At 36.6% G+C, this 20,948-nt stretch overlaps 3 protein-coding genes and 1 long non-coding RNA gene across 7 annotated transcripts; 1 reads left to right on the plus strand and 3 right to left on the minus strand.

Moving 5' to 3' along the window:
• Positions 1,121-11,117, plus strand: LOC104759141 (protein TSS). Of its 4 annotated transcripts, none has more exons than XM_010482112.2 (25): positions 1,121-1,352; positions 1,574-1,693; positions 1,844-1,905; positions 2,633-2,725; positions 3,359-3,431; positions 3,965-4,249; positions 4,344-4,411; positions 4,497-4,628; positions 4,706-4,747; positions 4,824-5,342; positions 5,437-5,591; positions 5,720-6,242; positions 6,322-6,384; positions 6,474-6,575; positions 6,665-6,991; positions 7,103-7,195; positions 7,309-7,410; positions 7,528-7,632; positions 7,710-7,843; positions 7,932-8,115; positions 8,218-8,349; positions 8,443-8,555; positions 8,672-8,762; positions 8,837-10,710; positions 10,833-11,117. In XM_010482112.2, the coding sequence occupies exons 2-25, from the start codon at positions 1,633-1,635 to the stop codon at positions 10,834-10,836; spliced, it is 5,337 nt and encodes a 1,778-aa protein (XP_010480414.1). In that variant the 5' UTR covers positions 1,121-1,352; positions 1,574-1,632; the 3' UTR covers positions 10,837-11,117. The 4 variants fall into 4 exon arrangements, with proteins under 4 accessions (XP_010480414.1, XP_019098151.1, XP_010480408.1 ...); XM_019242606.1 differs by having other exon boundaries at positions 10,849-11,117; XM_010482106.2 differs by having other exon boundaries at positions 8,837-11,117.
• On the minus strand, positions 11,112-12,079 carry LOC104759130 (pathogenesis-related protein 1A-like). The gene has a single exon (XM_010482097.1). The coding sequence runs from the start codon at positions 12,024-12,026 to the stop codon at positions 11,301-11,303; it is 726 nt and encodes a 241-aa protein (XP_010480399.1). The 5' UTR covers positions 12,027-12,079; the 3' UTR covers positions 11,112-11,300.
• Positions 16,132-17,369, minus strand: LOC104759162. The gene is made up of 4 exons (XR_762804.2): positions 17,307-17,369; positions 16,826-17,146; positions 16,595-16,722; positions 16,132-16,486 (listed from the first exon to the last, which is right to left on the minus strand). It is a non-coding gene; the product is annotated as an uncharacterized LOC104759162 (long non-coding RNA).
• LOC104759170 (aspartyl protease family protein 2-like) lies at positions 18,825-20,696 on the minus strand. Its single transcript, XM_010482130.2, has 2 exons — positions 19,076-20,696; positions 18,825-18,976 (listed from the first exon to the last, which is right to left on the minus strand). Exon 1 carries the CDS (start codon positions 20,565-20,567, stop codon positions 19,101-19,103), a length of 1,467 nt encoding a protein of 488 aa, XP_010480432.1. The 5' UTR covers positions 20,568-20,696; the 3' UTR covers positions 18,825-18,976; positions 19,076-19,100.

Genomic DNA, 20,948 nt, shown 5'->3' on the forward strand with positions numbered 1-20,948 from the left:
GGGAGGAGGCAGCTTTAATTACGTGGACCATCTAGGACCGTCTGATTGTAGGAGGCAGGTTAAGAAAGAGTGCGGTTGTGATACGTCGGAGCACCCATTTTACGTTGGACCCATATGTGTAGAACAATGGTCCCGCTTCTTTGTTTCTTCCGTCCACTTGTGACCTCTCCCTTTGCCAACATTACTGGACGACAACTTCGTCTGCGCTTTCTTCATACACAATATTTTTCAAAAAAAAAAAAATCTTCTTTTTCTTTCATAAATCAAGAAATTATATTTTTCCTTACTGATAACTGTGATAAACTAATTATCCAACTTTATATATATATATATACCAACTTGTGATTGTGTTTGAATTACTAGCTGTATCTATATCTATATGCAAACATACATAAATATCAAAACAAATTTCAGTTTATCAAGGTTAGGTTAGGTGCATGGCTCACTAAAAATACGTATGTTTGATTTATGAGACTCTATTAACAATATTTCATCAATTTAACAAAACACAAGGCCATCAGTCAAGCATACAGGGATGATGATGTATATATCCAACTTTATATATATATATATATATATATACCAAGTTGTGTTTGTGTTTGAATTACTAGCTATATCTATCTATATGCAAACATGCATAAATCAAACATAAGTATTTTTAGTGAGCCATACACCTAACCTACGAATGTGATTTCTCATTTCCTAAGACTCTTTTAACTGGACATTAATTTCAATAAATTACCCCCGAATGTTTTGAAATTTGGTTAAAATTAAATCACATTTCTATTACATACATACAGATAAAATCAAATCTTTTCGATACTGGCTCCGACTATAGAGATTAGATAGCATGAACTTGTTGTAGACTATATAAATAGAAGGGGGCGGCACAAATAGAATATAATCCAAAAAAAAAAAAATAGAATAATCCAAAAAGCGTATGGAAAATAAGACAATCCCTCCTAGGCCCATTAAAGGCTTAAAGGCCCTTAAAAGGCAAGAAATCATTCCTGGAGGAAGGAAATTTTAATCGTGAGGAAAAGACGTAAAGGCCCATAGAATGAGAAGATAATTACGCGGAAAATGCCATGGACGTCCATAAAAAGCCATTCTAGCCATCTGACTATTGAATCTCCGCCCTTCCTTCCTTATCACTCACACACTACACACACGCACTGCTCTCTTCTCTCTTCTCTCTCACACCGTTTTCTCCAGTTTCAGCTTTTTCTTCGAACCACTAAACTCTCTTATTAACTTTTTTATCATCATCGTTATTATTATACTTCTCCTTTTTCCAATTTCATATTTTATCCTCCTGGTAGCTTAGTACAACTTGACTCCCCCCTCACTTGGTAATTATCTGATATATTGCAATATGTTTTCCTTAAGCTCATCTTAATCTCATTGTTTTGGATAAGGTTTTGTACTCTGTTGCATATTATATATAGTCTATGGACTATGGGTTCCTGGGGTGGTTTGAGTGGTTATAAGCTCTATAAATTGTACATTTGTATGTATATTGATTGACCAACAATGAGATTATTGTAGTTAACCAGTTCAATTTGTTTTTCAGCTATTGTTTGTTTATTTCAATAAAAGAAAAGTTAAAACAAAAAAAGAAGCTTGAGAGAAATGGCTCCCAAGAACAACCGTGGAAAGACTAAAGGAGACAAGAAGAAGAAGGAAGAGAAAGGTACCAATAATGATGAAATATCTTATTAATCTCTATATGAATGAATTTCAATAAATTAAAAAAAAATTAGTTGTTAATCACTAATTAGCTTCTTTTGATAATGAAACTTTTCTGATGATATGAATCATGTGGTTTACGGTTTATGTGCAGTTCTCCCGGTTATCGTGGATGTCATTGTAAACCTTCCCGATGAAACGGAGGCTATTCTCAAGGTTTGTGTGTTTTGTTCTTGTTTTCTCGCATCATTTTCGAATTATGTAAAATTTTCATATATCTTGCGTGTTAACAACTGTTTTTTTTTGGTAGCGATTTTTTCTGCGAAATTTGTTATAATCCATTTTATATATTTTTGTTTAAATATTCTTATGCAATTAACTAATTTATATAACATTAGTTTCGGTATTATATAATTCAAACTAATAACATATTCATGAAACGTTATCTTAATCTAGTGCATTATCGATTTTTTTTTTTTTTGGACTGGCGTTTTTGGGATAAGGTATTACACGTACCATTAAAATTGATATTTTACGCTAATACTTATTTTTGACTTAAAAAATATATCAAAAAATCATTTTCAATTTGACTTAGAATTATCTTCATGAAATTTATCATTATTTGAACGTGTAGAAAAATACAAAAGAGTGTGTAACACACAAATTCGTTCGGTTGTTAAAATAATTCAATTGTTTCTCATAATTTTGGTCAATAAAATTACGTAGACGTTACATAGAAAGTGAAATGTTTATATAGATAACATGTGTATCCACTTTTATTTTTATTTTTGTCGTCAGAAAACATGTTTATCTACTATATTCATATTTAGTTACTCGAAATATTTCTTGTACGAAGCAATAATATATCTTGTATTGTAGCCAAAGGTTTCACATGATGAATATAATTAACAGAATACTAAAAATTACGTATTTATGGAAACAGGGCATATCAACGGACAGGATCATAGATGTTCGGCGGCTTTTATCGGTTAACTTGGATACTTGCCACATCACCAATTATTCACTCTCCCATGAGGTAAATAATTACCGTTTCTCATAATCGTTTCTTTTTAATAGAAATTTCTTATTTCCATAGTTTTGGTTGTTATTCCTTCTGTCTTAGATAGATTGATGTTTTAGAGAATATATTTGTCTCTAAAAAATTGTTTTTATAGATTAAAAAACTAAAATAATATTTTTACTTAATATTTTATTCCAAGTAGTATAATATTTAATGGGTTATGTTTTCTCTTACTACCATAAAATAATTATAAATTAGTTTAAAAATAAAAACTTAACGTTTTCTTAATATGTGTAAAACTATTGAAATATCAATCTATGTGGGATAGAGGGAGTATTAATTATTATTGTTCCAGATAACGTTTGATGGTTCAAAGATATTCATATTTATTGGGGAACGTTTGATTAGGATCGCAAGTGAGGAAAAAAAGTAAAGGAAAATGACTACTAACTAGTGTCATTGTGCCTAAGAATTTGCTAGTCTGACGTTTATTGTTTCCTTTTCTATCCATAGAGATATGTTACCCGATTAAGGCTTCTTTTTTCTTTTCATTGATTAATGGTATATCATCTAATAGCATAAAGGAGGTCATTAAAGAAAAACGACTCTGGTAAAATAGTTAAATCAAATTCGCGTTTACCGTTACAGGTCAGAGGATCGCAGTTAAAAGACACAGTGGATGTTTCGGCGCTTAAACCGTGTCTTCTCACGTTAACGGAAGGTAGAAGCTCTCTCTTTCACGCTTCAATTAGACGCCGTTAAAGTGCTGCCGTAACGGAACTAATAATAAAACTAAAGGATGCCGTTTCAATGATTGACCGTTGTGATTTCCTCTCTTTTTTTTTCTTTTTTTTTTTAATTAAGTTTCCTTTTCGTTAAAAAGAAGTTGCCTATTTAGGCCATGAATGGACACTGCTTTTAAATTCAGTTTTTGGATTTAGTTTTTAGTTTTTAGATTTTAGATTTTAGTTTTAGATTTTGGTATTAGTTTTTTAAATGCAAAATCTCAAAAAAATGGTTTTTGGTTTTTGAGAAAAATTAACGTAAAGAATCAAAAACTAGATTTCCTAAATTATAGTACAATTGAAAATCTAGAATCGTGAATGGAAGACTATAACAAAATAGTTTCTCTAAATTTTTAGGAAAACCAAAATTTTAAAATCTTGATTGGTATAAAAATGAGATTTTGAAAAACAAAAACCAAAATCTCTCTCAAAATCTACAAAACATTCAAGGCCTTATTCTTTGTGGCAGAGGATTATAACGAAGGAACAGCAGTGGCTCACATCAGACGACTGCTTGACATCGTCGCCTGCACCACTTGCTTTGGTCCATCGCCGGAGAAATCCGAATCCGTGAAAAGTGCTCAGGTCAAGGGAGTTGGGAAGAATTCCAAACATTCGGAAACGTCTCCTCCTCCGTCTCCTGCGTCCAAGGATGCGGTGATTGATGACGCCGGAGAGACCAGCCACTCTTTCCCTAAGCTTGGAAGCTTCTACGAGTTTTTCTCTCTCGCTCACCTCACTCCTCCTCTTCAATGTATGATTGTATCTTTCTCTCCCTTTAAAACCCTAGATTCGATCCCCTGCTTTGATTGATTTTGTCCCAACTTACAGTAATTAGGGTTTTATAGATATACGCCTTGTGACTAAGCGGGACACCGAAGATATATCGGCGGAAGATCATCTTCTCTCCATCGATGTAAGCTGAAAATTTCTATCTATTGCTCTCAATTGGTTGTTTCCTCTGGATGTGGCATTTAATCTGCGTTTTTTTTTTCTCTCAGGTGAAGCTTTGTAATGGGAAGCTCGTTCATATTGAAGGTTGCAGAAAAGGATTTTACAGTATTGGGAAACAGAGAATTATATGTCACAGCCTTGTTGACTTGCTTAGACAAATTAGTAGAGCCTTTGATAATGTAAGTTTTGTTTCTATTTTGCTGTTGAGTTTCGTGCTGAATGTGATTGATGATCTTATCTTTTGTATCATGTTTAGGCTTACAGTGATCTTCTGAAAGCATTTTCGGAGCGCAACAAGGTATATTTCTTTCTCTACCTCAATGAGGATTAATGTTGAATTGGGTGTATTTAATGAGTGTTTCATCTGTTTGCAGTTTGGGAATCTTCCATATGGGTTTAGAGCTAACACATGGCTCATACCGCCTACTGCGGCTCAGTCACCAGCAGCGTTCCCGCCTCTCCCTGTCGAGGATGAGAGATGGGGAGGGGATGGTGGTGGTCAAGGGAGAGATGGCACCTACGATTTGGTTCCGTGGTCCAACGAGTTTGCCTTTATTGCATCTATGCCTTGCAACACAGCAGAGGAGAGACAAGTCAGAGACAGAAAAGTGTTTCTTCTTCACAACCTCTTTGTCGATGTCGCGACTTTTAGAGCCATCAAGGCTGTTCAGAAAGTAATGACTGAGCTTGTACTGGCTCAAGAAGACTCTGAAGTTCTATATTCCGAGACAACTGGAGACTTGAGTGTTACGGTTACAAGGGATACTTCAAACGCTAGTAGTAAAGTGGATACAAAAATTGATGGAATTCAAGCCACTGGTCTCGATAAAAAGAAGCTGATGGAACGGAACCTTCTCAAGGGACTTACTGCTGATGAAAATACTGCTGCCCATGTCAGTGTTTTCTTACATCTCTCCACTCTTTCCTTGTATATTTTTTTTTTGTTTCCTCTCATCTGTGTTGTCTTACAATTATTTTTGGGTGCAGGACGTTGCTACTTTAGGGACTATAAGTCTTAAGTACTGCGGTTACATTGCTGTTGTGAAAATAGAGAAGGAGAGTGAGGAGTTAAGCCCACCTTCTCAAATTGTTGACCTCCTTGAACAGCCTGAAGGTGGTGCTAATGCTCTAAACATTAACAGGTGATACTTAATGAAAAACATTCATCCTTTGCCACTTTAGTTTATAGTCTCATGAAAAACATTCATCCTTTGTCTCTTTAGTTTATAGTCTCACTTACGATGTAATATTTTTATATGTTGCTTTACAGTTTGAGATTCCTTCTCCATAAATCCTCATCTGAGCAGAACAAGAAAACACCTCATCAACAAGATGATGAGCTCACATCTTCACGGGAATTTGTAAGTAAAATGGTGGAAGAAAGTATTGTAAAGCTTGAAGAAGAGGATATAGACAGGGAGAGTATCATGAGATGGGAGCTTGGTGCTTGTTGGATACAGCATTTACAAGACCAAAAGAATACGGAAAAGGACAAAAAACAAAACAGTGAAAAATCCAAGAACGAATTGAAGGTGGAAGGACTTGGGAAACCGCTTAAGTCCCTCAATAGCAGCAAAAAGAAAACAGATGTAAGCAGCCCTAAGACGACGCAGACTGCAGTATCCTCTGAGGTTGATGGGGTTTCTTCAGAGACTAATAATTCTGCAGCAACTGCATCTTTGCAATCCGATGCCGAGAAGAATGCCCAAGAAAATGTACTCGTCTTGAAGAATTTGTTGTCTGATGCAGCCTTCACTCGCCTAAAAGAGTCAGATACTGGACTTCATCACAAGGTTTGTTACACTACAACTCCAGCTTTTGCTCTATGTTTATTTACTTATTGTGTGCTAACAAAGAATATTTGTTTCACAGTCTTTGCAAGAACTTGTCGACTTGGCACAGAATTATTATACTGAAGTTGCTATTCCGAAACTGGTAACTGCGTATAAATTTTGTTGTTGTGTTTTCTATTGGTTCTATTAAGATATTAACAAATAATAACCTTTTTATCACTGAATATATAGGTTGCAGATTTTGGTTCCTTGGAGCTCTCCCCAGTCGATGGTCGTACTCTAACTGATTTTATGCACACAAGAGGTCTTCGGATGCGTTCTTTAGGATATGTTGTAAGTTGGCTTTTTTAACCTCATAGTTCTTAATCTATACAAGTTTTTTTTTTTTTTAATTATCAATATCTTTTTTATGTTTACAACAGGTGAAGCTTTCAGATAAGTTGTCACATGTACAATCACTGTGTGTTCATGAGATGATAGTAAGAGCCCTTAAACATATCCTCCAGGCGGTGATTTCGGCCATTGCTACTGACACTGACAATATAGCTATAAAAGTAGCTGCTGCTTTGAACATGATGCTTGGGATTCCTGAAAATACTGCAGCACCACCACAGAACACTTGGAATGTCCATCCTCTGATCTTCTGGTGGTTGGAGAAATTCTTGAAGAAGCGATATGATTATGATCTTAATGCCTTCAGTTACAAGGATCTACGGAAGTTTGCCATTCTACGTGGATTATGCCATAAGGTAATAATATATTGATGCTCTAACCTGTAAATTTGATTGAGTTATAAACTTGTTGCTATTTACTATACTATATAGATTAGTGGAATTGTGGCTTAAAATTTTATTTTTCAGGTTGGTATTGAGTTGATTCCAAGGGACTTTGACATGGATTCTCCAGCACCGTTTCGGAAAACAGATGTGGTCAGTCTGGTCCCAGTGCATAAGGTAATGGAAAACATAAAAGATATTTGGAAAATGTTCTATCAGAATCTGAATTCGTTCTAGTATGTTAGGCAGCCATTGTTATTGATCAGGCTTTCTACTCTGAATCTTTGCAGCAAGCAGCATGTTCATCTGCTGATGGGAGGCAACTTCTGGAGTCTTCTAAAACAGCTTTAGATAAAGGAAAGCTTGAAGATGCGGTTACGTACGGAACAAAGGTACATTGTCCAGAAAAATGATTTTTCTACTCCTCAGCTCTTTTATTCACAATACATTTTACTTTTCCAGACATCGTCATGATTTGGTTTTGTTGTTTTGTCTCTTTTGTTTTTTAGGCTCTTGCTAAACTTGTAGCAGTTTGCGGTCCCTATCACAGAATGACAGCCGGAGCTTACAGTTTACTTGCTGTAGTTCTATATCACACTGGTGACTTTAGTCAGGTCTGTATATATATGGTTAGGTTGTGATATATTTCTTTTTATGACAATTGCAAAACTAAAAGGTTTTGTTAAAACAGGCTACGATATATCAGCAAAAGGCTTTAGATATCAATGAGAGGGAACTTGGACTTGATCATCCAGATACGATGAAGAGTTATGGTGATCTTGCTGTCTTCTATTATAGGCTTCAGCATACAGAGCTGGCTCTTAAGTAAGTTTTGTAATCTTGATTTTAACAGAACTGCGAGGTTTTATGGTTTAAATGTTTGATGTCTCTTGGGTATTTTTGTTTTTGTTAGGTATGTTAAGCGTGCGTTGTATCTCTTACATCTCACATGCGGTCCATCTCATCCGAACACTGCTGCTACATACATCAATGTAGCCATGATGGAGGAAGGTCTAGGAAATGTACATGTTGCCTTGAGGTACCTTCACAAAGCTCTCAAGTGTAATCAAAGGTTGCTTGGTCCTGATCACATCCAGGTTCTTTTCCCGATGCTCTCTGTGTTTTTGGGAACATCACTTTGTAAGAAAAATTTGATTTGATTTTGCTAATATGTTGCTGCTAATTATGTAAAATTATAGACTGCTGCAAGTTACCATGCCATAGCAATTGCGCTCTCGTTGATGGAGGCATACCATTTAAGTGTTCAGCATGAGCAAACAACCTTAAGAATCCTCCGAGCAAAGCTTGGGCCAGATGATTTACGTACTCAGGTATATATTAGCATGATATCCTCAGCCAGATCAGTCATCTTTCTGACATTTGTATGCTTTTTTTTATATATGACAATTGATTATATACTTCAGGATGCTGCTGCTTGGCTAGAATACTTTGAGTCCAAGGCTTTTGAGCAACAAGAAGCTGCACGAAATGGAACTCCTAAGCCAGACGCGTCTATAGCCAGCAAAGGGCACCTAAGGTCAAACAAGTTCCTTTGATATCTCCTTAGTTGTTGTTTATAAGTTTTTATGTTGTTGGAATGTGTCAATCAAGTGTACTCCTTAGCCTGATCTTTAGGTTGATAATATTTTGCAGTGTATCCGATCTACTCGACTATATCAACCCAAGCCATAACGCCAAAGGGAAAGAGAGTGTGGCAGCAAAGAGGAAGAACTATATTATGAAGGTATGCATGATTTTTATTTCTTTGACTTTTAATGGTTAAAAATACTTAAATGGTTGGACTTGTGTTTTTTGTAGCTAAAGGAAAAATCCAAGCAGAGCAATGTTTCTGAACATTTAGCAGAAGTTCCGAGAGAAAAACAAAAGGAGATGTCTGAGGAGGAGACAGAAGAAACTGGATCAGAAGAAGGTAAATCAAGCGAAGAAAATCACGAGACAATTCTTGCACCAGTTGAAGAACCACCTTCTCCTCCAGTCATTGAGGAGGCTATTATGGATAACAGTAATCCAATTACATCTAGTGAAGTTTCAACCGAGCCACATCACCCTGATGGTAGTGAAGATGGATGGCAACCAGTTCAAAGACCGAGATCTGCTGGATCATATGGTCGCAGGATGAAGCAGCGACGAGCATCCATTGGGAAAGTATATACATATCAGAAGAAGAATGTTGAAGCTGATATTGATAATCCTCTTTTCCAGAATGCTACTCAGCAGAACGAAAAATACTACATTCTCAAGAAGCGAACAGCGTCGTATGCAAGCTATGCGGATCACCATTCTCCTGGTTTAACAGCTCAAGGCACCAAATTTGGGAGGAAGATAGTCAAAACCTTGGCGTATCGGGTTAAATCGATGCAGCCGTCTTCTGGTAATACTAAGACTGCTGGTGAAACTTCAGAAGAAGATGGGTTAAAGACAGATGCTTCTTCTGTTGTGCCAGCTACTCAGTCTAGTACTGTGCAAAGTGAAGCCTACCACACGAAAAACTCTGTTGTAAGTCTTGGAAAATCTCCATCATACAAGGAAGTAGCATTGGCACCACCTGGTTCGATTGCCAAGTATCAAGTCTGGGCTCCACAAAATGAAGCTTCAGATAAGCAAGAGGGTGATGAGTTGGAGAGAACAGGATTACAGGAAGAGGTTAAAACTGAATTCTCTGCAAACATGGAATCTACCAAAACTCAAGGCGAAGAAGATATCAAAGTAGAGTTACAACCATCTGAAGTGATAGTTGAAGGAAACATTTTAATTGAAAATGAAGAATCTGGTGGTGGCATTCATGTGGAAGAACAAGTTGAAGGTGAATTGATAAACGAAGGTGTTACAGATATAATTCATTCAACCACAGAGCAAGAAATGGCAGATCAGTTAGCTGCTGATACCGAAGATCTGAAGGAAAAACTATTAATATCTGCTACAGACTCAAGCGACCCCTCACGAATATTGTTACCTAACAAGAAGCTATCTGCTTCAGCTGCTCCATTCAACCCATCATCACCTCCAAGTATAATACGTCCTACTCCAATAGGAATGAACATTGGACCGTCTTGGCCTGTGAACATGACTCTTCATCACGGACCTCCTCCTCCTTACCCTTCACCTCCGTCAACTCCAAACTTGATGCAGCCAATGTCCTTTGTTTATCCTCCTCCTTACACTCAGTCAGTCCCCACAAGTACTTACCCTGTAACAAGTGGCCCTTTTCATCCCAATCAGTTCCCGTGGCAGCTCAATGTGTCGGATTTTGTACCAAGAACGGTTTGGCCTGGATGCCATCCAGTTGAGTTCCCCCCTCCCCAGATGATCACCGAGCCAATAGCTGCAACTGTGTTAGAGCCAACTGTGATTCTGCCAACTGATATTGACACTTCAGGAGTAGAAGAAGGCATAAAAAAGGAAGAAGAAGAAGAAGAAGGCAAGCGAGATGTGGCTATCGCGGACGAAGTTATGGATTCTGTTAACCATGTGAACAATGCAGTGGCTCGCAGTGAAATGGAGAATGGAAACCGAAAAGCCGAGGATGGTGAGAAAACTTTTAGCATTTTGTTAAGAGGGAGGAGAAGCAGGAAACAGACACTGAGAATGCCAATAAGTTTGCTTAAACCTTATGATTCTCAACCGTTCAAGCTTGGTTATAGCAGAGTTATCAGAGACAGCGAGGCTCCAAGGTCTGTAGCCTGAAACTCTCTCCAGAGAGCCAATTCGATGAAATGCCTCACAGATCTCTCTGATCTTTGCTGTATCTTTGGGACAGTATAAAGGTAGCTTGTTGATGTCTAAAAATTCGCAGGTAATTTTGTTATCAGGCATGGGAAGCTGACGCTTGTGATAGCCTGGAAATGGATTTTAACCGCGGAAAGATTGTGCAGGAGAGAGAAAAGGCCAAGCTATTCTTTTGTTTACCAAGAAGTGAGGTGATGTATCATTTTTTTTTTCTGGGGTTTTTCATTTTTAATTCAGCCAATAAAAGTTAAAAACGTAGGAAATTTTGGACATAATTTTTTTTTGGTTCTCCATGTTTGAACGTTACGCTAGTTTCACTTGTTTTACTCACGTATTTTGTCATTGATTATTACATCAGTTTCGTAACGGTTTACTTTACTATCTGAAATGTCGAAACTATAAACTTGTTTAATATTATTAGATGATCGTTCCACAGAAACTATAAACTTGTTTATTCCAACAAAAATGTTGTGGAAAATGAAAGAATTAAATATAACTAAAACATGGAATTATTCAACCACCATGTCCTCCGCTCTCAAGCCATCCCTCCGATCACCGCCGGTGGTTCTTCCCGGAGAAGACCAATCGGACTTTTATAGCTTCCAAACGGATTTTCACCTTCGTAATTTCCCGGTGGGTTATACACACAAATGGCGTAAACGCCGCCGTTTGAGCAATCCACAGTTGCGCACCCAACCTTGGTACTATCTTTCCAAACGATCTGCGTGTAATGCCCACACATGTGATGCGGCTCACACGTGTTAGCGTTCACGTTATAGAATTGATCCTCATCGGCCCACACTTTAACGACTTCTGCGGGCCTCCAGTTATCCTGTGCGGCCCAGAATATGTTTTCTCCATACGGACCGTTAGAGTGAACAAGCCTACAATCTCCCACGCGTTGGTTCGCCCACGAGCGCGCGTAAGCCGCTAATCTCCCGTCCCATTCAAGCGGCGGTTCCCCCACGCTCGCTCGCACGAGGTTATGTGCTAATAGAAACTCTCTGCTAGCTCTGTTGACTTTGTTACGATGTCGTCTTCTTCTCATCCACCTAGACCTGAACGTCAATGGTCCCCCGGTGAACAACCGTGATGAAGACAGAACCCCAGTGCCCGTCGTTGACGGAGAGTTAACAGAAGATTGCGTGGAAGACTCGCTGTGATTAATGTTGGCCGTGGCGGCCCATAGCTGAAGGAGGAATAACGTTACGGCGAATATGTTGTGTAACGGAGCTCGTAATTTCCGTTTACGGAGCTCCATTTACACACACAAAAATATTGTAGGTGAAAAAAGTAATTAAACTCTAGAATGCAAATTTGTGATAGGAAACGAATTAATAGGTAGTTAATCGTTTCTATTTATGAACGTTGTCTGTAAAAATATCTTTGGAGTATGAGTCAACAATGGAAAGTCAACGCACGGTGAATATTGATTATCGGAACTGAGGTTCTAATTTTTTTTAGAAAAAAATGTTTAGCAACACCACATTTAGGCAACGCTTAAAGTTAAAGGTGTACGGTAATTGCGTGTACTTTTGAGATCACACAAATCTCTGTATATATCTTGAATAACGTAGATCATTAGTATCATAAGTATATGTTTTGAACAACAGGATAGTTGTGCTTTTATATATATACTCGATAGTGATCCGTGATGACAGCGCGGAGAAATATACATATATATATATATATATATATATATTCTTTTGAATTATATAATTATAATTATTTGGGATCTTATATAATATAGTGTTGTATAGTGTAATATGGATCATATTATAATACTAATTGGTTTATATTAAAAATATAGAGATAAACTACATATGTTGGACTATATATAACTTAAAATTAGCATGTAATGTAATTAAGTGTAAGGGTTTAACTAGTATTATTGTCATCATAACCAAATTTTTAACCCAAAGTATAACACCTTTATTACTTAAATTAGGAATGTAATTTAAAAGTGAATAATTATATGTTTTCATTGTGTTTGTAGAATTTTGATTGGCCCACGCATGATCTATTAAGAAAATTACCAAGTTAGAGAATACACTACAATTAATATTGTCTAAAAGGTCCAATGTAAACTGCTCAGTACAGAGCCCACTGTCGAAACTTTTAACGATTAATTTTTTCTCTTCAATCGTAAAATCAGAAAACCTAAACACGATCTCTTCGTCTGCTCACTGTGATAACAACAAATTCTTTCAGTAAAAGGGATTAAGATTCCCAACAATGATATTTTGAAAGTCAAACAATATGAGATACACATCATTAGAAATGGCAACACACATGGTTACATGAGTGTTGTTCACGAAACCCATCTTAAAGGGATGGTCCAAAATTTTCAATGACCCTCCACTCACATTTTGTCCACCTCTCGAACTTACTCACAAGTCTTTTTTTGATGGAAGCATGATTCTTAGGACCCGGGTTATGATAGTGATTTTAAAAAAGTATTAACAATGTAAGCATTGATTGTAAGCTGTTCACTTTTTATTGAATACAGTAGCGTAAAAATACACAAAAATGACAACTAACCCTCTAGTCAGGTAACACCATCTCCAATGTTTCTCCAGATTGGAAAGTGTACTGCTTCCACGCATGTAGACCTTAACCTAAACCCACCAAGTGATTTTGTACGGCTTGACATCAGCGAGGTAAGTCATTGCCATAAGATCATTCATCTTAAGTATCTTGTTTGCTTATAATAATAGGATAGTTTGCGTATTTGTGTGGATGGTTTATAGAAAGTTGCTAATGGGCTGTTTATATAGATAATGAAATAGCGAATATGTTAGGTTTAACTTGCAGAGATAAAAGTTTGCTCTTATCATCAAAAAAGGATCATTCGACTAAGAAAGTCTTTTACGATGTATTCCAGGAACTATATGATCAATGTATGATCCCTTGTTAGGAACTATATGATCAATGTATGATCCCTTGTTTGAGAGAAAGTTCTTAAACTGTTATATACCATAAGTGAGATATGTTAGTTGTGTAATTGGGGGATTGAAAATTTCTTATCATCGTAATTTTGAAATGAGAATCTAAGGGGGTGTATTCAACTTGACATTTTAAGTGATTTATGTGAAATTTACAAATTTTATGTTATTCAATCATGGGTTTTAAAAAGTATATTAAAATTCACTGTTATTGAACTGATGATTTAAATATCTACTTTAAAATCCATTTAAATCTACTGCTATTGAACTGATGATTTAAAAATCTACTTTAAAATCCACTGTTATTCAAAACAGTTTTGTGGATTAGGATTTTAATAATTTTTAGGATTCTGGAGGATTCTAGAGGACTTGTTTAGTTAAAAATACAGAGATCCAAATCTCATGGTTTTAGGTGGGATTTGAAAGAATTTTACAGAAAATCATATAAACTTCCCTAAAATCTATCAAAATTCTAAATTTCCTAAATCCCATCAAATTCTCCAAAATCATAGTTTGAATACACCCCCCTAAGTCTTTTTGAGCTTATAACTTATTTTCTAATTGTATTGTGATTCTTCTGTTCAGATATGTGTTATGGTTGAAAAATTCTCTTTTGATAAGATTTTTCAAACAAGGGAAAACTGAAATTGTGATTCTTCTGTTCAAGTATTTGTTATGATTGAAGAACTCTATTTTGGTGGGATTTTTCGAACAGGTGAAAACTGAAATTGCATGTTGTTTTCTTAAAAGAAATGATTTGTAAATATTATGTTTGAGTGGGCTTTGTATGGACTGATGTTATCCCTTATATATTAAAAGATAAGCATTCTCACACAAAATGCTGACGTGTCGCACTCACAGAGCTCCAGACACTATTTTTTTTATTTGTCATCAGTTTTTAATAATAGAATATTTACATTTACATACCATTGTATTTTTTCAAAAATATAATTAACACCCAAAATTAAATTCTTATATTCTCTTTCTAACTTAATTATATCTTTTAATTACATTTTCATAAAATCTTTAAAATGAATTTTAAGAACTCTTTGTTCATATGATATGATAATATAAGATTGATATTATAATAATTCTTACGGGTTAAATTTTAATTATTATAAAAATATATATATTTTAAATATATATATACTAAACAATCGAATTTTGATTCCAATTACCGATAAATAAAATAGATTTTGTAAATAAAAATTACTGTAAAAACATTTAATAATTATTTTATACTGCACATAGTACATGTACATGTTGTTACCTAGTATTATAGTAATTGTAATGTTACATAAGATTTCACTTTAATAGGTCATTTTTGATTTGCTATTTTTATTTGTCGGTTTAAACAAAACTTACTAATGACAGTATACAGTAAAATCTTTATAAATTAATAAACACTATAAATTAATATACTATAAGTCAGGACAGTGTAAAAAATAATAATATTCGATAAAATAATAACATAATAATTTTTTTGAAATCCCTATGTAAAATATGTTCCCAATAATATCATAAATTAATAATCATGTAAATATATATATATATATATATATGCTGATATAGTAAAATATGTTTCTCTTAACCCTCATATCTATAAAACAATTGTTATGTTTTATCTTCAAATTATAATGATATAAAATATTCTATAACATTTCATAAAACAGCTAAAACTTTTTAAAGTTTTCAATTTCAAAATATGCATCATTTACATTTTGATAGTTTGATAGACTATTAAAATACGATAATTGATATTCTTATTCATAAATTTGAAATCATGTGTTTAAATAAATTTGTCTATAATATTTGTAATTCATTGTCAATAATATTTTTTAATTATTTCAAATTCAATTCCAATACCATAAAATTTACAACATCCAAAATTCTAATCTTATTTAAAAAAATTATGAATTTATACCTATAAATTAAACGAATTGTTATTATAAAATTCATATTTTTTAAAAAAATAAACAATTAAAAATATACCTATAAATTAATAAATTAATATCACTATAAATTAATAAAATGTTTTGGTCAACCTTATTAATTTATAGAGGTTTTACTAGAGGTTTTACTAGGAAGCTTGATTACCTTCCGTTCATGTCGCCTACTAGTAACATGAGTGGTAAAATTTTCAAACCCTTGGCCACGAAGACGATAGTCGCATAGTGAGCAAGTCCAGAAGGCAGAGTCACTCGTCTCATCATCCAGAAAAAAACCTTTCAAGAAAATTCCATGAAAGCGGCTGAAGAATGTTGTATCCCCTCGATTCTAGCCGGAAAGCATAATCAGAAGAAAAGGATTTTGCGTCGGATATGACCATGATATTAGCTGGAGGTGAATTACTAACGGTAAACTCACAAATCAGACGATCCAAAGTGCCAGCAAACCCTGTTTCAGAAACTAAAGTATCTATTCAACAACAATTAAAACATCCATTCATGAGAAAGGCGCAACGATGAGAATTTCCTAACAGCTGCAAATGTTATTAAGAGAGACTCCACTGGAATAGACTCCTTCCAGAATGTCATTAGGGACGTCTGTTAGTACGCCAATGGCAGTGATGGTGAGAGGGCCAGAGTAGCCTTTTTTCCTTCAAGAACTGTTTGATACATGGACCGACCCGACGAGGATCACAGTCACGTGGAACCGGATACGTCTTTATGTCCCAAAAGACCGATGTTACATCCTCCGGGTTTTGCTTAACAAGATCACATAGTGGTGCACTGAAGCTTCGAAGTTCATGACTTAAAGGCAACAGCTTCGACAACTAGAAAAAAACAACATGGGGTCAAACTTACGCAAAGAAAGCTAAAAGAAGTGAGAAGGGGGAACTAATAAGATAAGACAACGAAAAAATGAACAAGTCCCTGATTACCTTCTGTTGATGGAATGGTTTAGACAAATGTTTGATGAAAATATTCTGGCGACGAAATTCCTGGTTGCATACTGAGCAAAACGAACGGGGAGAATCACTGCACTTAAAATCCTCAAGTTCCACCGAGTCTGTGGGAAAAAAANAAAAAAAAAAAAAAAAAAAAGTAGCCAGTTGAAGAGTAGATTTGCTGGTTATTTCATTAAACAACACGGGAGAGGACAAAACACACACCTGACCAAGAAAATAACTCAAGAGATTTAATTGGAAAAGGCCTCAGTAGGTTGAAGCTTAAGATCGATTCCACTGGCAAAGACTCCTCTGAGCATGTCAATAGGGACGTCGCCTAGTTTGCCATAGGCAGTGACGGTGAGAGGACCATAGTAGCCATTATTCTCCAAAAACCGCTTAATACACGGACGGACCAGAAGAGAATAATACCCATCGGGAACCGGACACATCTTGATGTCCCAGAAGACCTTTGTTAAAGTCCCAGCCTCCTCCGGCGTAGCCTTCTTCATCATATTTATTCAAGACGACTCTTTGTAAAATACCCTAACGAAGAAAATTAAAATTTGGTTGGGAAAGCAAATCGCAGTAAGGTCTTTTAATCTAGAACCGAAAGCACAATTCAGAGAGACAGATAGATAGATTGACACGGTTAAACGACCGAGAGAGGAACACGGCAGTAATTTTCAGGAGCGAGATAATTTACTTGAGAGATTAAGGGAGGCTTGGTTGGATCTCGAATTCGACTACGACGGCTAGGGCTCCGAGTGAAGAACAATTTAAATATGGTCCGTGTATATATAAAGGGAGGAGGCTAGGTAAGATTGAAACTGGGCTTCGTTATAATGGGCCTATAATTTATATGAATCCGCCTTGTGCAACCATGTAGACTTTTTTTTCTTTGGTTGTCGCATTATTCCCACTCGTACATACAGTATTGGTTTTTCACTTTTCCTAGGGATTGTCTTCTTCAATTCCATCCCCTTTGTCTGAAATCATTTAATCTTGTTTACTATGAACCAAAATTAACCAAATACAGTCCAAATAGATTAGAGGTTAGACAACAAACAGTTAGTTAGTTTTAGAGGTTTTTACAGGTCTACTAAAAGTCTAAAATCTACTTCTCCGACGGAACCGTCGCCGATCGCCGGGCGCCTCCAGTCACATGGTAAGAATTGCCGTCTCCGACCGCCATAAGTTCCTCCTTCGGAATATGTCAGAACGCCTCGCTGTTAATCCCAACGGCGGCAACCGTTGCTTTTCATTTCGATATGTTAGTCGTCTTCGTCGATCATCCTCCATCGACTTTGATGTGGCCACAATAGCTTAATTAGTTCAATTATTTGATGTTGAGATTTAATTATTAATAATAACATTCTTTAAATCCAATCTCTGTGTAATAGCATCAATGGAGGTACAAAATGATTGGCTTCGTGGAAGAAAGAAGAAGATTTCTTTTTTTTTTTTTTTTCTTTTTTTTGAACGAATTAATCTTCATATGGTATATACTCAATCTTCTTATACATGGGGAGCTCTTGGATCATTTTTAGCTATACACCATTCACTGAATCTACTATTTGTACTCACAGACATAATCGATCTCACACATTCTCCTCCTTTTAAAGACTATTCTATTTGGGGAGTTATTTATAAGGGAATGGAACATACAGTGGTTACGTTACGATGATGTAGTTTTAATACGTTTGCAACATCTTTTCATAACCTCCTGTGTTAATTGAAGTCGATGTTGTTTTCAGTTTTCTGCTAATACATGTATTTTAGCCAACTAACTATGCAAAACATACTGGTTGAGTTTAGAGGGTTTTAAACTCAAAAAGGAAAGGAGCTTAACATGCATTACAACCCCAATAAAGTAGTAGAAAATAAACAAGTAATTAACACAGTACAAATATCGAACCACTATCTCTAACTTCACGCTAAATCTTCCTTTTTGTCTGATTAAGCACAACACATTTTTCTCCTGTACAATCTATACTATAATAGTATAATCAAATATGGTGTGTATACGCTCATAGTACTTTACCAACATTTAATTCGAAAATATTAATTTCTATTTTGGACGTACTCAAACTTCCACAGATAAAGATCTCTCGTAGACTACGAGTCGTAGTAGTACTATAGCATCGACTTGAGAAATTGCTTATAAAATAATCTTGATTCTAAACTAACTTCCACACTTGTCATTTGTTGGGTTAACTAGAAAAAGTAAATTTAAGAGTTTTTACTTAGATATATAATTCAAAAGAATCATACACGCTTCCTTTTTGATGCCAGATGAAAATTATAGAAAGACGATACTAATAATACAGCCGACAACACGTGAAGCTTCTATAAACACGTATTCAACTCCACCGCCTAAAATTCACTTGTCCGATTTGATGAAAAATAAAATAAAAACACAAGTAAGTCTACTAAAAGCATTAAATAGCGAAAACAAAAGTACATTATCCGTACCGGGCTCCGGTCGGGTCATGATTACTTAAGCGCATCCTCGTGGAGCAAACCCGACCCGGGAAGTCGCTAAGTCGTAAACGACCCGGAAGCCCTGTTGCTGGATATTCCCAATGATGGATAGTCCACCCATCGTACCCGCAAACGCAAAACAGAACTTGCCGTTAGTATCAACCGGAATCAGATAATTCGTCGCCGGAAGTGACACGTCAGCTTCACGGAAATGTAAAACCACCGTAGGGACTTTAACCTCGTTCATATTGGATAGATCGAAACACGTGTCGAAGAGCGAGAAATCCGGAGCTCTTTTCAAGGTCCTAGCTCCGACCCGGAACGCGTCTCTCATTGCGATATAAGCGGGTCGGATCAACCGGGTCACAGACGTACCCGAATCGATGATAACCCCACCGTTACCGATCTGGTCAAGTTTGAAAAGCGAAGCCGCTACGCCGGGGACACGTGTCCCTCCGACGCTGATTCCCAAAAGCTCGACGTAGTAGAAAGTGTCGAGCTTTGGGTTTGACAAAAGCGGCGTGAACCTCGCGGTTCTTGAAACGGCGGCGTTTCCGAAGACGACTGAGGATGGTTTCGAAGAAGCGGATCTGTCGACTAAACAGTACGAAAATTTCTGATTAAACCGGTGACCGGTCTGACCGGGGAACGATAACTTTCCTTTGCCGAGTCCTAACAAACCGGCTGCTCCGACGAAGAGACCTTCGTTGTCATGGCCACATCCGAGAGCAACGCCTTTGACGCGATTTCGTCGGAAAGTCAAGGTTTCGGTTGAGAAATCGCCGACAGTGAAAGAACCATCGCCGTACGAGACTTGGTAGAGGCAAGTCTTACGACGGGTGTTGCATCCGGCGGAGTCTAAACGCCGGCAGTGAGGTGAAGAACAGGGGATGGTTGAATAGGTCCGGGACTTTCTCGGGTCGAATATCGGGTCGGACTGAGAGTAGCATCTCCGGCAAGGAGCGCATTGGAGCCAGACGATGTCACTTCCGGTGTCAAGCACCATGTAGACATATCTCGCCGGGGTTCCGACACCGAGGCGCGTGAAGTATTCGCCGCTTCCTTGAGACAGACCAGAGACCACAGAGCTGCTGAATCCGCCGGATCTCGGGGCGTGAGTCACGTTTCTTCTGGGGACTCGAGCGGCGAGTGTGGCGATTGAATTCACGCGCCGGGAGTCGCGTTGGAGACGGGAGCTGAAGAGCTCTTGTGGTGTTTTGTTTGAGGAGAGAGCGTCGATGTGGTCGAGGTTTAGAGTGATGGAAGACTCGGAGTCGTCGGATCCGGATTCAAATTCGGATCCAAGCAGAGACTCTGAGTCGGGTTCTGAGTCGGGTTGGAATGAGACGGGAGAAGCAGAAGGGAGAGAATGAGAATTGGGGGCTAGAGTTTGAAATGCTGGAAGGGAAGAAGAAGACAATGAAGGTAGAGAGACGAACAAGAAACAGAGAGTGAAGAGTAATGCTTTTCTTCTTCCTACCATTTTTTTTTTCTTTTCTCGCGTTTTCTCGAGAAAATGGGAAGTGAGAGTGGTCGTATCTGTTTATATAATTGTACAGTTGCACTCTAGTCTTCTTGAAGAACACAAAAATTAAAAGAGAAGAAGAATTAAATGTTTTAATTCTACTTTTATTTGGAATAATAAATAAAAAATATGAGTAGATATTTTTATCATAAGATTGTGAGAAAATGCAAAAGCGACATTTTAGATTCGGTGGATAACAAAACAAAGACACACTAAAGAAAAATATCTTTAATTAGTGGTAGCTTCTTTTCTTTTGTCGTCATGAATGAAAATTAATCAACGCTTATTTAAGTAATAATTTAGCTTATTTGTAAAAAAGTGAAAAGCTCAGGTGATATT

The sequence above is a fragment of the Camelina sativa genome, chromosome 3, assembly GCF_000633955.1.
Source record: "Camelina sativa cultivar DH55 chromosome 3, Cs, whole genome shotgun sequence".
NCBI classification, from domain to species: Eukaryota; Viridiplantae; Streptophyta; class Magnoliopsida; order Brassicales; family Brassicaceae; genus Camelina; species Camelina sativa.

What these genes read in the sequence shown, in the direction of transcription:
- LOC104759141 (XM_019242606.1), top strand. Translation starts at nt 1,633, where the DNA reads ATGGCTCCCAAGAACAACCGTGGAAAGACTAAAGGAGACAAGAAGAAG. An exon ending in ATCATCTTCTCTCCATCGAT is followed by an intron (nt 4,412 to 4,496) that starts GTAAGCTGAAAA and finishes TTTTTCTCTCAG; the next exon opens with GTGAAGCTTTGTAATGGGAA. An exon ending in ACACTGGTGACTTTAGTCAG is followed by an intron (nt 7,633 to 7,709) that starts GTCTGTATATAT and finishes TTGTTAAAACAG; the next exon opens with GCTACGATATATCAGCAAAA.
- LOC104759130 (XM_010482097.1), bottom strand. Translation starts at nt 12,026, where the DNA reads ATGGAGCTCCGTAAACGGAAATTACGAGCTCCGTTACACAACATATTC.
- LOC104759170 (XM_010482130.2), bottom strand. Translation starts at nt 20,567, where the DNA reads ATGGTAGGAAGAAGAAAAGCATTACTCTTCACTCTCTGTTTCTTGTTC.